The sequence below is a fragment of the Panulirus ornatus genome, chromosome 44 (genome assembly GCF_036320965.1).
Source record: "Panulirus ornatus isolate Po-2019 chromosome 44, ASM3632096v1, whole genome shotgun sequence".
In the NCBI taxonomy this organism is placed as follows: domain Eukaryota; kingdom Metazoa; phylum Arthropoda; class Malacostraca; order Decapoda; family Palinuridae; genus Panulirus; species Panulirus ornatus.
In genome coordinates, this window is record NC_092267.1 from 13,437,657 (window position 1) to 13,453,080 (window position 15,424).

The 15,424-nt window shown below is 38.9% G+C and overlaps 1 protein-coding gene across 1 annotated transcript in view; it reads left to right on the plus strand.

Moving 5' to 3' along the window:
• LOC139762756 (phenoloxidase 3-like) overlaps nt 1-14,282 on the plus strand; it is a 43,406-nt gene extending 29,124 nt beyond the window's left edge. The window contains exons 12-15 of the mRNA XM_071687864.1: nt 434-572; nt 1,906-2,007; nt 9,366-9,493; nt 12,586-14,282. Of these exons, the coding sequence (XP_071543965.1) occupies nt 434-572; nt 1,906-2,007; nt 9,366-9,493; nt 12,586-12,810 (594 nt within the window). The 3' untranslated portion in view covers nt 12,811-14,282. The remainder of the gene's footprint in view (nt 1-433; nt 573-1,905; nt 2,008-9,365; nt 9,494-12,585) is intronic.
• The last annotated feature ends 1,142 nt before the right edge of the window (nt 14,283-15,424 follow it).

The window sequence follows — 15,424 nt, forward strand, 5'->3', positions numbered from 1 at the left end:
CAAAGAGGATATATGTGTCAGAAATGGAGGGAATAAGAAGGGGGAAACCAAATTGGGGATAGAAGGATGGAGTGACACAGCTTTTGAGTGATGGGGCCTGCACATCTAGGAGAATCATGGGTGTACACAGAATAGAGGGAATTGGAATGATGTGGCATACTGGACTGAACCAGGGCATGTGAAGAGTCCAGGGTAAACCATGGAAAGGTTTGTGGAGCCTTGTTGTGGTTAGGGATCTGTGGGTTTAGTGCATTACACATGATAGGTAGAGAATGGATTTGAGTGAATGTGGCCTTCTGTTGTTCCTGGTGCTACCTTGCAAATGAGGGAAACAGCAATAAAATACAAAAAAAAATATTTTGTGGATTTTGTAATTGATATTCTACCTGTAATTGATGTTCAATCTGGGCTGAAATAAAATTTTTCATTAAAGGTCACCAACAATCATTATGGACCAAAGGAAGTGACAGTGAGAATATTTTTGGCACCTAAACACAATGAACAGGGGTTAGAAATGAACTTCATGGAACAGCGTCTTCTGTGGTCTGAGATGGACAAGTTCCGTGTGACATGTGAGTCATATTATATTTCGCCCTGAAATTTGCATTTTTGATGTGGATATTGTGTAATTTGCCTAGGTGTTGGGTGAAGATACCACACCTCTTGATTTAGATTTGGAATTATGACCCTCATGGTTCTGTACCTTCAAGCAGGCTCATCTTTGCCTTCTTAAATATGACCTCTCTTACCACACATTCCTCAGTGCTCCCAGGACCTTACCCTCTGCCCCACACTATAACTAATTTCAACTCCCATGGTTCCATTTAATGCCATATCCATTCCCAGGTATCTAAGATGTTTCACCTCACACTTGCACCCTATCTAATCTGTCTCTCTCTCCAGTGCTGAAGTATTCATTTTTACTTTCAGCTTTCTCCTTTCACATGCTCCCTCAAACTAGACACCAGCTGCTGCATTTTTTACTCAAATATGCCAACAGTGTTGTATCATCAGCATATAACATCAGACTCACTCTTAAATCCCTCCCACCTCCAAAGACTGCATATCTACCCCTCTTTCCAAGACTTTTACATATGTTCAGCATACAACATCTGACTCACCTTCAAAGCCTTCTAACTTCCAACAGACTGCACATCTGCCCCACTCTCCAAGACCCTTATATTCATCTTCCTCACCACCCCTTCCATAAAGAGATTAGGCAGCCATGGTGACATTGCACATCCCTGATGTAAACCCATTTGGCACCACTCACCCTTCACCTCCTACTCACACACATGTCTTACTCTCTTGATAAAAACTCTTCACAGCTTATACTCCCTTTCCTCCCACACACTGTAATCATTACACCTTGAATGGGACATCCAAATAATCAAGAAAGCACTTGTCTATAAATCTTTTTTTAAGTTTTTCATTATTGACTTGTTGAGTTCATAATTCTTCCCTCTAACCCTTGACCAAATGCAAATGCTAGATGTGCAGTTGGAATCAGTACTTATTAAAAGCTGACATGTATTTTCTGATATTGTCTGCCTCCAATTCCTTGTAATTTATCTTCTAATTTTATGTGCTACTCATTCTTTGTAGTTTTTCCTATCATGCTTTCATAGAAATATTGTTTATTGATTGTTTCTTCTCTGAGAATGTTTGACATAAACCATGAAAACACAAATACATCCTTTACCTTTTGCTGTAATTCTCTGCTATTAGGTATATAATTTATTTTATAATGTACATTAAGTAGCTTGTATGCAGCTTTTGTTAGTATGTTCCTGATGTACCTCTTTAAAGCAGGAAATATGGTTATCAAAACAGTCTTTATTTTTATTGTACTCTATCTTTTGTTTTACATGTAATGCACTGCCCATTTTGACATCCTATCATCAGTAAAACCTGGTGCAAACCACATTGTGCGCGCATCTAAGGACTCAACCATCACAAACCCAAATGAGTTTACCTTCAGGGATCTGGAGGCACGTCCTGACACAGGTAATTGGAGAGTAGTTATCATATTGTTGATTTATCGTTCTTAAGAGGGGAAAAGGGAAAGTAGGATGAATAATGAAATAAAACAAGGATAAATACTTTACTTCAATAGCATCACGATTAGGTTTATGTAGATATATTAGTTTGAATTCATTAATTTGTAAAATAATACAACATTCCTTGAGAAATCCTTTGGTGAGTTGTTTTAAATATGAGAATAACTTTTAACTATTAACCAGTAATTGTTTTTCGATTATTTGACGTATTGTATCATTGACGGGAATAAGAAAATCCAAGTGGCACAACAAGGAAATGATAGATCAAGAATTGGACTTTAAAGTAAAAGTCAGTCAGGCCCAGTTGATCCTTCACAAGGCAATATCATCCTTCACAGTCGGTAAGATATGTGCCGGCATAAAGATCATGCTGTACACACAAAAGACTCCCATTTGTTTACAAGACTGTGAAAATCATGCTCTTGCCCATGAAGCAGTGTTATCTATCTATATCTCTGACTCCTATTCCTTCAGGAGACTCCCATCTAGGTGGTGGCCACAGCAGAAGAGTCTCCACATATCCCTGTCCTTACATGCCTCCCTCGCATACACCATTCCATGCATTCATCCCTATTTTACAGATGGTCTTCCTCTTACTCCAGCCCCTTTGATTGCACAGTCTTATATTCTCCTCATCATTCCATGAATTCTTCCCCATTTCATAGATGGTCTTCCTCTTACTCCAGCCCCTTGTGAACTCCCAGTCTTGCATTCTTTCCATGTGCCCAAACTAACTTAAAGTATTACATTTCACCCGCTCTATCACTCCACAATTCATTCCCTGTGCATTACCTGCCATACCAAATCTCTCATACACCCCCTTATTACTTTCTTCATTACACCTAGTCATACCATATGCACCTTTCAAATAACTTTATTCCACAGCCTAGATTTTTGAGGTTTGTGACTCCTCCCATGTTCATGTTTCAGCTGCATAGGGTTAGGAGTGCTGTGCTTTCCCATAATCCTTTCTGCACTTCCATATTTGCACCTCTACCCTTGATTAATGTTTTAATGGACCCAGTGACTCTTTTCCCCTCTACTACTCTAGCCTTCATCTCTCCTTCCATATCATCAATTTTTTCAAGATACCTCCCATATATGGGAGGGTATTGATTGAGAGGTTCAAGGCATGTACAGAGCCTCAGATTGGGGAAGAGCAGTGTGGTTTCAGAAGTGGTAGAGGATGTGTGGATCAGGTGTTTGCTTCGAAGGATGTATGTGAGAAATACTTAGAAAAAAAGATGGATCTGTATGTAGCATTAATGGATCTGGAGAAGGCATATGGTAAGAGTTGATAGAGATGCTCTGTGAAAGGTATTAAGAGTATATGGTGTGGGAGGTAAGTTGCTAGAAGTAGTGAAAAGTTTTTATCGAGGATGTAAGGCATGTGTACGAGTAGGAAGAGAGGAAAGTGATTGCTTCTCAGTGAATGTCTGTTTGCAGCAGGGGTGCATGATGTCTTCATGGTTGTTTAACTTGTTTATGGATGGGGTTGTTAGGGAGGTGAATGCAAGAGTTTTGGAAAGAGGGGCAAGTATGCAGTCTGTTGGGGATGAGAGGGCTTGGGAAGTGAGTCAGTTTTTATTCGCTGATGATAAAGCTCTGGTGGCTGATTCAGGTGAGAAATTGCAGAAGATGGTGACTGAGTTTGGTAAAGTGTGTGAAAGAAGAAAGCTGAGAGTAAATGTGAATAAGAGCAAGGTTATTAGGTACAGTAGGGTTGAGGGACAAGTTAATTGGGAGGTAAGTTTGAATGGAGAAAAACTGGAGGAAGTGTTTTAAATACCTTGGTGTGGATTTAGCAGTGGATGGAAACATGGAAGCGGAAGCGAGTCACAGGATGGGTGAGGGGGCGAAGGTTCTGGGAGTGTTGAGGAATGTGTGGAAGGCAAGAATGTTATCTCGGAGAGCAAAAATGGGTATGTTTGAAGGAATAGTGGTTCCAACAATGTTACATGGTTGCGAGGTGTGGGCTATAGATAGGGTTGTACGGAGGGTAGGTGTGTTGGAAATGAGATGTTTGAGGATAATATTTGGTGTGAGGTGGTTTGATCGAGTAAGTCATGAAAGGGTAAGAGAGATGTGTGGTGATAAGAAGAGTGTTTGAGAGAGCATAAGAGGGTGTATTGAAATGGTTTGGTCACATGAAGAGAATGAGTTAGGAAAGATTGAAAGAGGATGTATGTGTCAGAGGTGGAGGGAACGAGGAGAAGTGGGAGACCAAGTTAGAGGTGGAAGAATGGAGTGAAAAAGATTTTGAGCAATCGGAGCCTGTACATACAGGAGGGTGAAAGGCGTGCATGGAATAGAGTGAATTAGAACGACATGCTGTCAGTGTATTGAACCAGGGCATGTGAAGTGTCTGGGGTAAACCAAGGAAAGTTTTGTGGGGCCTGGATGTGGAAAGGGAGCTGTGGTTTTGTTGCATTACACATGACAGCCAGAGACTGAATGTAAACGAATGTGGCCTTTGTTGTCTTTTCCTAGCGCTACATTGCCCGTGCACGCGCGGGGGGATGGGTTTGCATTTCATGTGTGGTGGGGTGGTGACAGGAATGGATGAAGGCAGCATGTATGAATATGTACATATATATATGCAGGAGGGTGAAAGGCGGGCAAGGAATAGAGTGAATTGGATCAATGTGGTATACCGGGGTTGACGTGCTGTCAGTGGATTGAATCAGGGCTTGTGAAGCGTCTGGGGTAAACCATGGAAAGCTGTGTAGGTATGTATATTTGCGTGTGTGGACGTGTATGTATATACATGTGTATGGGGGTGGGTTGGGCCATTTCTTTCGTCTGTTTCCTTACGCTACCTCGCAAACGCGGGAGACAGTGACAAAGCAAAAAAAAAAAGAAAAAAAAAAAAAAATATATATATATATATATATATATATATATATATATATAAAGTGGTAAAGTGTGTGAAAGAAGAAAGTTAAGAGTAAATGTGAATAAGAGCAAGGTAATTAGGTACTGTAGGGTTGAGGGTCAAGTCAATTGGGAGGTAAGTTTGAATGGAGAAAAACTGGAGGAAGTAAAGTGTTTTAGATATCTGGGAGTGGATCTGGCAGCGGATGGAACCATGGAAGCGGAAGTGGATCATAGGGTGGGGGAGGGGGCGAAAATCCTGGGAGCCTTGAAGAATGTGTGGAAGTCGAGAACATTATCTCGGAAAGCAAAAATGGGTATGTTTGAAGGAATAGTGGTTCCAACAATGTTGTATGGTTGCGAGGCGTGGGCTATGGATAGAGTTGTGCGCAGGAGGATGGATGTGCTGGAAATGAGATGTTTGAGGACAATGTGTGGTGTGAGGAAGTTTGATCGGGTAAGTAACGTAAGGGTAAGAGAGATGTGTGGAAATAAAAAGAGCGTGGTTGAGAGAGCAGAAGAGGGTGTTTTGAAATGGTTTGGGCACATGGAGAGAATGAGTGAGGAAAGATTGACCAAGAGGATATATGTGTCGGAGGTGGAGGGAACGAGGAGAAGTGGGAAACCAAATAGGAGGTGGAAAGATGGAGTGAAAAAGATTTTGTGTGATCGGGGCCTGAACATGCAGGAGGGTGAAAGGAGGGCAAGGAATAGAGTGAATTGGGTCGATGTGGTATACCGGGGTTGACATGCTGTCAGTGGATTGAATCAGGGCATGTGAAGTGTCTGGGGTAAACCATGGAAAGCTGTGTAGGTATGTATATTTGCGTGTGTGGACATATGTATATACATGTGTATGGGGGTGGGTTGGGCCTTTTCTTTCGTCTGTTTCCTTGTGCTACCTCGCAAACGCGGGAGACAGCGACAAAGCAAAAAAAAAAATATATATATATATATATATATATATATGTCTCTATGTATATGTATGTATATGTGTGTGTGTAGGCATTTATGTATATACATGTGTATGTGGGTGGATTGGGCCATTCGTTTTGTCTGTTCCCTTACGCTACCTTGCTAATGCGGGAGACAGCGACAAAGTATAATAAATACATATGATAAATACCTCCCATATAATGGAATACTCCTTTCTCTTCAGTCTCATCCCCTCCCCCCTTATTTCTCCTTCCATATCATCAGTTTACTTAAGATAGCTCCTGTATAATTAAATTTTCCTCTCTTCCAGAGTCTCTCTCTCTCTCTCTCTCTCTCACACACACACACACACACACACACACACACACACACACACACACACACACATACATACACACACACATCTACTATAACATAGTTAAGTACACCTTCTTCTTTCATGCAACTCTATACTTTTACTCTGTTTCCGAGCATACAGTGTTACTTTACTTTTAGTTACCTTCAGTCATGTACACTTATGCATATCATGAATTGCACTTACAACCTTCTGCATCTCCTCCTTATGCTTAGCAAACATCACAGTGTCATTTGCAAACAGCCACCGTAACTCAGTGCTGTGCTCCATCTCTGGACCCCTTTTCCTTAGTTTTGCTTTCATCTCTCTTATCACTCCATCCATATATGTTGAAATTGCCTCATTGACATCACACATTCCTGTCTCAGACCCACATGTATATTGAAATTTTTGCTCAACTCTCCATCCACTCTTATATACATGCATTTGCTCCTATGTAGAGTGGTTTCACACTCTCCAACAGTTGTACCCCTACCATATACATCTTTAACACAGCCCATATAACATTCCACTTGATTATATCACATTCAGTATTGTATAGTATCTGTATAATCTTTTACACTAGGAAACAATGCTATCTATGTTTCTTTCTGCTGCATGTAACTAAGGTCTGGTGAGGATCTATAAGAAACAGTCCCAAGACAGATCACAGACATTTCCCTCATGGATATTCAGTTCACACTGTTTCAAAAATGTTGTTACCAAGAAGAGAAGAAACCATTCTACAATATGGTGAGATGCCTACATTACATTATTACACTCCAACTCAGTTTACCTAATGTATCATTGGTACAATAGTAGAGGCATGGGGAAACACATGCCTTCAGGTCTGTTCTTGCCTCCACTGTCAGTTTAGACAAGGTTTTGAGGTGATTTCACCCTAAGTGAGCAAAGTGACAGTTAAAGAACAATTATTCTTCCTTAAGAATCCACAGGTAAAGGTTTTTTAAGCAAAAGTTATGTGCAAGTTAAGTGTAGGTTGGTTGGTTGTTTGGGCTTTAGGGCTTTCAACTGCCAGGGTTGTTAAAGCATGAAGCTACATTTACCAACCAAGGAATCTTAACACATTCATGTGTTAGAGAACTTTCTTATGATACATACACTCACCATGCATGCCCTTGCCAAAGTGCATTAACAGAGGTCGACACATTACCCTAGCAGAAAAGAAAGAAAGGAAAAAAGGAATTTTGTATCACTGTAAATGTATGCAAAGATTCCCTTGGTTTTGACCAAGAATTAATTTTAAGTACTTAGCCCAATACAGGGCCAAGTACAATACCGCACTATATTATACAGTAAGTACATTACTCACATATTTTGATCTCAGTTTTGGGAGACAAAATTTTAGGACTAATTAAACTCCTTATATATAGTCAAAAATAAGAATATTGTAAAGAACTTATAAGTCAGCATTGACATCTTTATGCTTCTTGAAATGAAATATGCTCACATTGTGTGAAGGATTTGAAATAAGCAAAATACAGCGCTGGTGGCGGATTCATGTGAGAAACTGCAGAAGCTGGTGACGGAGTTTGGTAAAGTGTGTGGAAGAAGAAAGTTAAGAGTAAATGTGAATAAGAGCAAGGTTATTAGGTACAGTAGGGCTGAGGGTCAAGTCAATTGGGAGGTGAGTTTGAATGGTGAAAAACTGGAGGAAGTGAAGTGTTTTAGATATCTGGGAGTGGATCTGTCAGCGGATGGAACCATGGAAGCGGAAGTGGATCATAGGGTGGGGGAGGGGGCGAAAATTTTGGGAGCCTTGAAAAATGTGTGGAAGTCGAGAACATTATCCCGGAAAGCAAAAATGGGTATGTTTGAAGGAATAGTAGTTCCAACAATGTTGTATGGTTGCGAGGCGTGGGCTATGGATAGAGTTGTGCGCAGGAGGATGGATGTGCTGGAAATGAGATGTTTGAGGACAATGTGTGGTGTGAGGTGGTTTGATCGAGTAAGTAACGTAAGGGTAAGAGAGATGTGTGGAAATAAAAAGAGCGTGGTTGAGAGAGCAGAAGAGAGTGTTTTAAAATGGTTTGGGCACATGGAGAGAATGAGTGAGGAAAGATTGACCAAGAGGATATATGTGTCGGAGGTGGAGGGAACGAGGAGAAGAGGGAGACCAAATTGGAGGTGGAAAGATGGAGTGAAAAAGATTTTGTGTGATCGGGGCCTGAACATGCAGGAGGGTGAAAGGAGGGCAAGGAATAGAGTGAATTGGAGCGATGTGGTATACAGGGGTTGACGTGCTGTCAGTGGATTGAATCAAGGCATGTGAAGCGTCCGGGGTAAACCATGGAAAGCTGTGTAGGTATGTATATTTGTGTGTGTGGACGTGTGTATGTACATGTGTATGGGGGGGGTTGGGCCATTTCTTTCGTCTGTTTCCTTGCGCTACCTCGCAATACGCGGGAGACAGCGACAAAGTATAAAAAAAAAAAAAAAAAAAAAAGAAAGTTCAGTAAGGAAATGGGGAGCCTTAGCTTTTTATAATGCATCACCCCTCCATTGTTGTGGAACACTTTTCTTCCTTTTTGTAAAGATATAAATGCTCATTTTGCTCTCCATAGGAGGAATGCTGCATTCTTAGATGTTATCTTCCAGAACAAGTGAAGAGGGATTACTTTGCTATTCTGTGTATGCATAAGTATAGGTAAGGAGGCAATTGATAATATGATACTGTACAGTATGAAAAAGGTGAGTCAGAGCAGGGACACAAGATTGAAAGAAAAGTAAGGGCAAAGTGAAAAGACCTTAAAAAGACAGAGTAAAAGACTTTATTGAGGTTTGCCAGTATAGGGCAGCAAATGCAGTACATAAGGTTTGTGATGTTTGTGAAGTTTCATCATGCTGCATAGTAGAAAAAAGTATAAGGTATGTAAGTGTCATATAGTAGGAGAGTTTTGTATTGTGAGGGAGGGAATAGGGTCTGGAGCTGCTTGCCTTTTCACCATGATTTATGTTATTTATCTTCTTGGTGGGTTAATAGGTCTGTTTTAAGATACCTGTCATTATTTTCAGTGCTATGGTTTAGAAAATGCCACAGCACTTAGTTATCTAACTGCAGATGTTGTGAGCCTTTTACAATGAAAGATTAGGTATACTAGCACCTATGTGTTTATGTTGTAAATATATTATTCTTTTAGGAGTGGAAGGTGAAGAGTTTGACTTCTGTGGATGTGGATGGCCCCAACACTTGCTTTTGCCCCGAGGCAAACCTGAGGGGATGGCCTACCAACTCTTTTACATGCTCACAGACTTTGAAAAGGACAAGGTTCGACAAGATTTATTCATTCTTAATCATTTGATCAATTATTTAACCCCAGGACCCATTTTATGGGTCTCTTGCAGCTTTAAGGCTATACTACAATTAGTTGCAGGGAATAATAGTTTTCTTCTTTTTCTTTCAAACTATTCGCCATTTCCCGCGTTAGCGAGGTAGCGTTAAGAACAGAGGACTGGGCCTTGGAGGGAATATCCTCACCTGGCCCCCTTCTCTGTTCCTTGTTTTGGGAAAAAAAAAAAAAAAAAAAAAAAAAAAAAAAAAAAAAATAATAATAGTTATTTGACATTATTTGAATCTTTTTGCCCAATGACTGATATTTTTTTGGAAAGAACCATGAGCTAGCAGGAAAAGTGTGATTATATTACACAAATGAATACATGTTAGATTGAGTTATAAAAATAGCTGTAGGTAAGTCCACCACCACCTCAAGTACCAAATCACATTTTCTGATAAGTTTTAATTACATGCCATCTGAATTAACAGACATGGTAAGTAATTCTTAGACTTATTTGTTGTATGGATAGAGATATACCTTGTTTTAGCACCTTAAGCATCCCTGTCTCACATGATGTGACTTTACTGTATTGAAGGCATCATTTATTTGGCGGGTTTATCGATGAGATTTTTGTTGAAGGGGGATAGTGGAGCATATCTATATACATGTAATCACTCTCATCCTTAGCAGTGTTATGCTTTATGGGTATATTGACTGTTCTCTTTAAACCTTTAAACCTGCCAGAACTTGTTTTGAAATATTCAAGAATAGATATTTCACCCGTTTTGAAATATTCAAGAGTAGATATTTCACCCTCTTAATTTCATCCCCTGACTCATAGCTTTGTTTTGAATTCTGTATTTAGAGGAATTCTCCTTTGGTTTTGATCTTCAGTCCACTTAGCAAGTAATCTGTTTTTTTCCATCACCAAATTATGTGGTAAAAAGGCTTATTCTCCTGACTACTTATTTTTTTTTCTTTCTTTTTTTTGTGGGTCTCTTGCAGCTTCAAGGCTACACTACAATCACTTGCCGGGAATAGTAGTTATTTGACATTATTTGAATCTTTTTGCCCAATGACTGATATTTTTTTGGAAAGAACTATGAGCTAGCAGGAAAAGTGTCTAAAAGTCTTTAAACTTTCTTATGGTATACACTAGTTTCAGCTAAGTCCTTTGAAATAGTGAAATCATTTATCCAGATGCCTAAGCACATTAATTTCACTTGTAAAGTAAGAGAAGGAGGATGAGGAGTAAAAGTCTTTGTTTGTTTAGGAGGCATAATTAGGGTTAAGATTATGATGTCAGTATTCTATGATGAATCATATTTCTCCTTCCTGGTAACTGTTATTTATGTAGAACTGATTCAGTGACTGTATTGTATGTGGCTTATAAATTTCCCATTGTTTTATCATGAACATCTAATTTCCAACCTTTAGCAGATCTTTTAGATGCCTGTATGTAAGTCTTATAGGTATGAAGGATGAAATTTTAACTCCAAAATTTTTTGCAGAATCTTAAAGCCAGTCAATAATATATAGAATATAAACACTGTCTTTCCTAGTGCTCCAGCCCCTTCTATACTGTGGGTGGTTCTGGGCAAACCATTAGTAATATTAATGTGTTTTTAGATACAGCACTGTTTTCTATGCTTTATGTTTACCTTCCATATCACTTTCTGACTTTTGTTTTCATACATCTTTGCCATTTCCCATGTCAGCAAAGTAGTGCCAGGAACAAAAGAAAAAACTGCCTTATTCACTCATATCCACACTGTAGCTGAAACCAGAACAACCTGTCCACAGTCAGGCCTCACATACCTTTCCATGCTTCCCCTGGCTGTTTTGTATGCACTGGTTCACTCCATTTACGGCATGTCATTCCCTGTATACCATGTTGCTCCAGTTTGCTCTATTCCTAGCCCGCTTTGCACCCTCATACATGTTTGGCCCCTAACCTTCAGAGCATCTTTCGTTATATCCTTCCACCTCCTCCTTGGTGTCCTTTTCAGTGGTCTGTCAACTTCTGACATGTATACCCTCTTAATTGTCTTCTCCTTGCTCATCCTCTCTATATGTCCAAACTCACTCTCTCTCTCTCTCTCATTTTCAAAATTATACTTATTGTGGGGGATACTACAGCCCAAATAACATGGGTAGCCATAGAACACTTTACAAGCATAAAACGAGTGTAAAAAAGCAAATTAGTGAATGGAAATATATCTCTGGCATCTCTGGCTGCTCTTATTATTTTAATTTCCATTCATTGATTTCCTTTTTACACTCGTCTTATGCACTAGTGTTCTGTGGCTACCCATGTTGTTAGTGTTTGGGCTGTAGTACCCCCCACAATAATTGGACTTTTGAAAATGTCATTTAGTTCATTACATACCTGTTCACCTTCCACTATTGCTCCTCTTTCCTTATCCCTTAGGCTAATGAACTGTAACTGCTGCTGAATTTATCAGAAAGTTTATGATTTTTCTCTACCTTGTCCACAATATTACTCATTCTTTATCTTATTGTACTCTTTCCTTACTCCAATATACGTTTCAAACACTCTTTGCTTTTTGACATTTTTGAAGAGCTATATTTCTCATTTATAACTATATTTTTATGTTTATAATCAAATGCAAAGGCTCCTTTTTCTGACTTCTTCATTTTTAGTTTTCACTGAATCTTCCATAACAGTAATCTATATTTTGGCCATGAAATTCCATTTTTTTAAGTCTGTTCTCAAAAGAAAGGTTTAGTTTATCTAGTTTCCATGTTTATATCTCCCTGAGTCTGGTTTCCCCTCAGATTTTTTTTTTAGGCTTTCATGAAACAGTCTTATTCAAGTATTACATGCTGACTTATTAAATTAGATATTTCCATACTGCAGTGCACTAACACAGGATTTGTTAATGATGATATAACAGCCTAGATGTACTTTTATGAGTTGTGTGCAAACATAGAGCAATACAGTCAACAGCTGAGACTTAGCAGGAAAAAGATCATGCAGGAAACTTGGTATGACATTTTTTTTTATTCTATTTACTATATTATATAAAATGTGGTTTTCTTTAATTTGATTTTTATTTTGCAGGTAGACCAGACTGAAGGTATCAGAGCTTGTAAAAATGCTGTATCTTTTTGTGGCGTTTTGGATGCAAAATTTCCTGACAGTCGGCCCATGGGCTTTCCCTTTGACCGCCGCAGTCCACGTTTGTTGAATAACACTGTCACTTCAGTTGCTGACCTTGCTGAACTTGACAATATAATGCTTCATGATGTCACCATCACATTCCTTAATAGAAATGTGCAACAGTAGAAAAATATTTCTGTTGGATGGTCACTATTTGGCACCTGTAGCTGAAAATTCAGCATTCCATTGTTAATCTTGTTTCCTAGCTTAAGTAATTTTGAGCTGGCTGTTTTATGACTCTCTTAATCTGTCTACTCTTACTCTGTCTGCATTAGCTGGATAAGGGGATTCAGTATTGATATTATGACATAATAACATTAAGTTTTAATGCCATATGAAAATTGTGCACAGTATTGCAGGAAATTCACTGTTTAAAGACATGTATTGCTTTTTATTAGGTATTGTCATAGATCCAGTAAGTGTATGAAAAGTTGTTAGGAACTTTAGGTAGGAGCCTCTGGAAACACTTTGCTAGAGTTGCTCTCTGCCAGTGGCACATAAAGGGTGAGGCAGTAAAGGCTAAGAAGTGGCACTGGAGTTCACTAGTTACAGAGAATCTTTAGCCATGGCCACCCCCTTTGGGAGTTCCAGGAGGGAACAGGCACCAGAGATGCAGACAGATATTTTTCAGTTGAAATTCCTTGAGCTTGTTCTGTGTAAAAATTTTCTTAAAATCATAAGCAATGCGGGAGACAGCGACAAAGCAAAATAATAATGATAATGATAATATATATATGTGCAACTAGAATCTTAATGCCTACACCCATCGATTATTGTAGTACATTTTACACGTACAAGATTCAATATATATGAAAATTTTTACAAAATATTCGATATGAGGGTAAACCAGAGAATTCACTTAACATAAATAACTTTGCACAGCATTTCATAGTTGTTACTAGCTTGATTTACAGCTTAATTCTTATATCTGTCAGAAGTATATGCTAACTGCATTTAATAGAAGTCAGTCATGTTATCAGAATTGTGCTGCACTATGTAGAGACTTGTCATAAAACTTGCTATCAAATTTTTTATATCTTATATATGCTATTTAGCCAACAGAGAGTGTAACAGATTCAGGCTTGTTTATGTAATAAAAGAATTGTATGAAGAGTACAAGCTGTGGAGATGGAATTTTTAAGACAAAGATGTGGGCAAAGAGAAAAGCAGTCAGAGGTAGATAACATGTTCCTGTGGTATGGAACAGAGAAAAGGGTGGTTGAAAAATGAATGATGAAATGGTGAGATAGGTAAGCATATGGAATGCCAGAGTATAAGAGAGGTTGAGAGAAGTGCTTATGAAATGAAAATTATGTAGGGGGTTTACAATGGAAGGTGTGATTAAAGGAGGTTGTAAGCAAGAGGAATGGGGATGGACACTGGAAACTCAGGCCACCCTGCTGACTAATGGGAGATGGCACATAGATAAATTATGCAGCATATTGTTACTGTCTTGCTAATAAGAGTTCTTTATCATATTCCCCTGAAATTTATCATGCATACTGTTCAGCCAAATTTATAATCTTGTGCTTTTATCGTAGTTAAGCTTTAGTATGTGTGTTTCTTGTACAATAAAATTTTAAGCATCTTAAAAGAGATCTCTGTTGAAACTTATTGATATCTTAATCACTCACTATCCCTGTTGCTGGAGTATCATGTTTGTAAATTTTCCATAAGCTGAATAACATCACAACTTTGTTCATGTGGATGGGAAGGGAATTTAAAGTTTGTTAGGATTATTTGGACTTTGATGTTTAATGCTTGCAGTTAGTGGAATAGGAGATGATTTATGTATACTGAGGCAGCAAAAACTTGATATCATGCAAGGGCCTGTAACAATGCTAACAATGGCTACTTCCATAAGATCCCTCATTTTCAGTCTCGCCATGATTGAGTCATAAAGTCCAATTATAACATTATGTGGCTAAAGTTTTTCAGTTGTAGCATGTTGCAAAGTTGTCACCAGTGTTATGTTATCTTTTTTTTTAATGCCTCACCCACACATGGACCGCTGGCATTCTGTCCCAAACATACAGTCTCTCCTTGCCACACATAACACTAGACAATTAACCACACAACACATTCTTCATAACTTTAGATTTTCCTGTTGTGAGTGCTGTATGCCTTTTGACAAAATGGTAGGAGCAATAGTTAGAAGTAAAAGGTAGGAACATTAGCACAGGAGCATTAGATAAGACTATTAGGTAGGAAAATTTAGATGTGAGCATTAGGTAGAAGTAAGAGGTTGGAACATTACTTGGAAGTAGGTGGTAGATATATTTCGTAAGAGCTTTCAGGAACACTCTACTGGAGTGGCCTGTTAAGTGTGAGACACTAAAAGACAACAAAGCAGCACTGGAGTTCACCATTCATGGAGAATCTTTTGCCATGAACACCCCCTCAAGGGAGTTCCCAGAGGGAATGGGTTCCCAAAGGGAATGGACATCAGAGATATACATTGATTGTGAACATGAAATAGGGTAAAGTGAGGTGGGTTTGGGTAGATGCAGCTGTTGTCAAGTTGCACTTCTTTTCTTTATGCCATACCCACACATGGTATACTGGCATCCTGTCCACAAATATGCAATCTCTCCTTGTCATACAAAACACTTGACAACACTTAATTCACATAACACATTCTTCATAACTAGATTTTCCTGTGGTGAGCACTATATGCTAGTCTTGCCTTTGGCAAAGTGGTAAGAGTAAGGGATGGAAGTGGTTGGTAGGAAAATCTGTG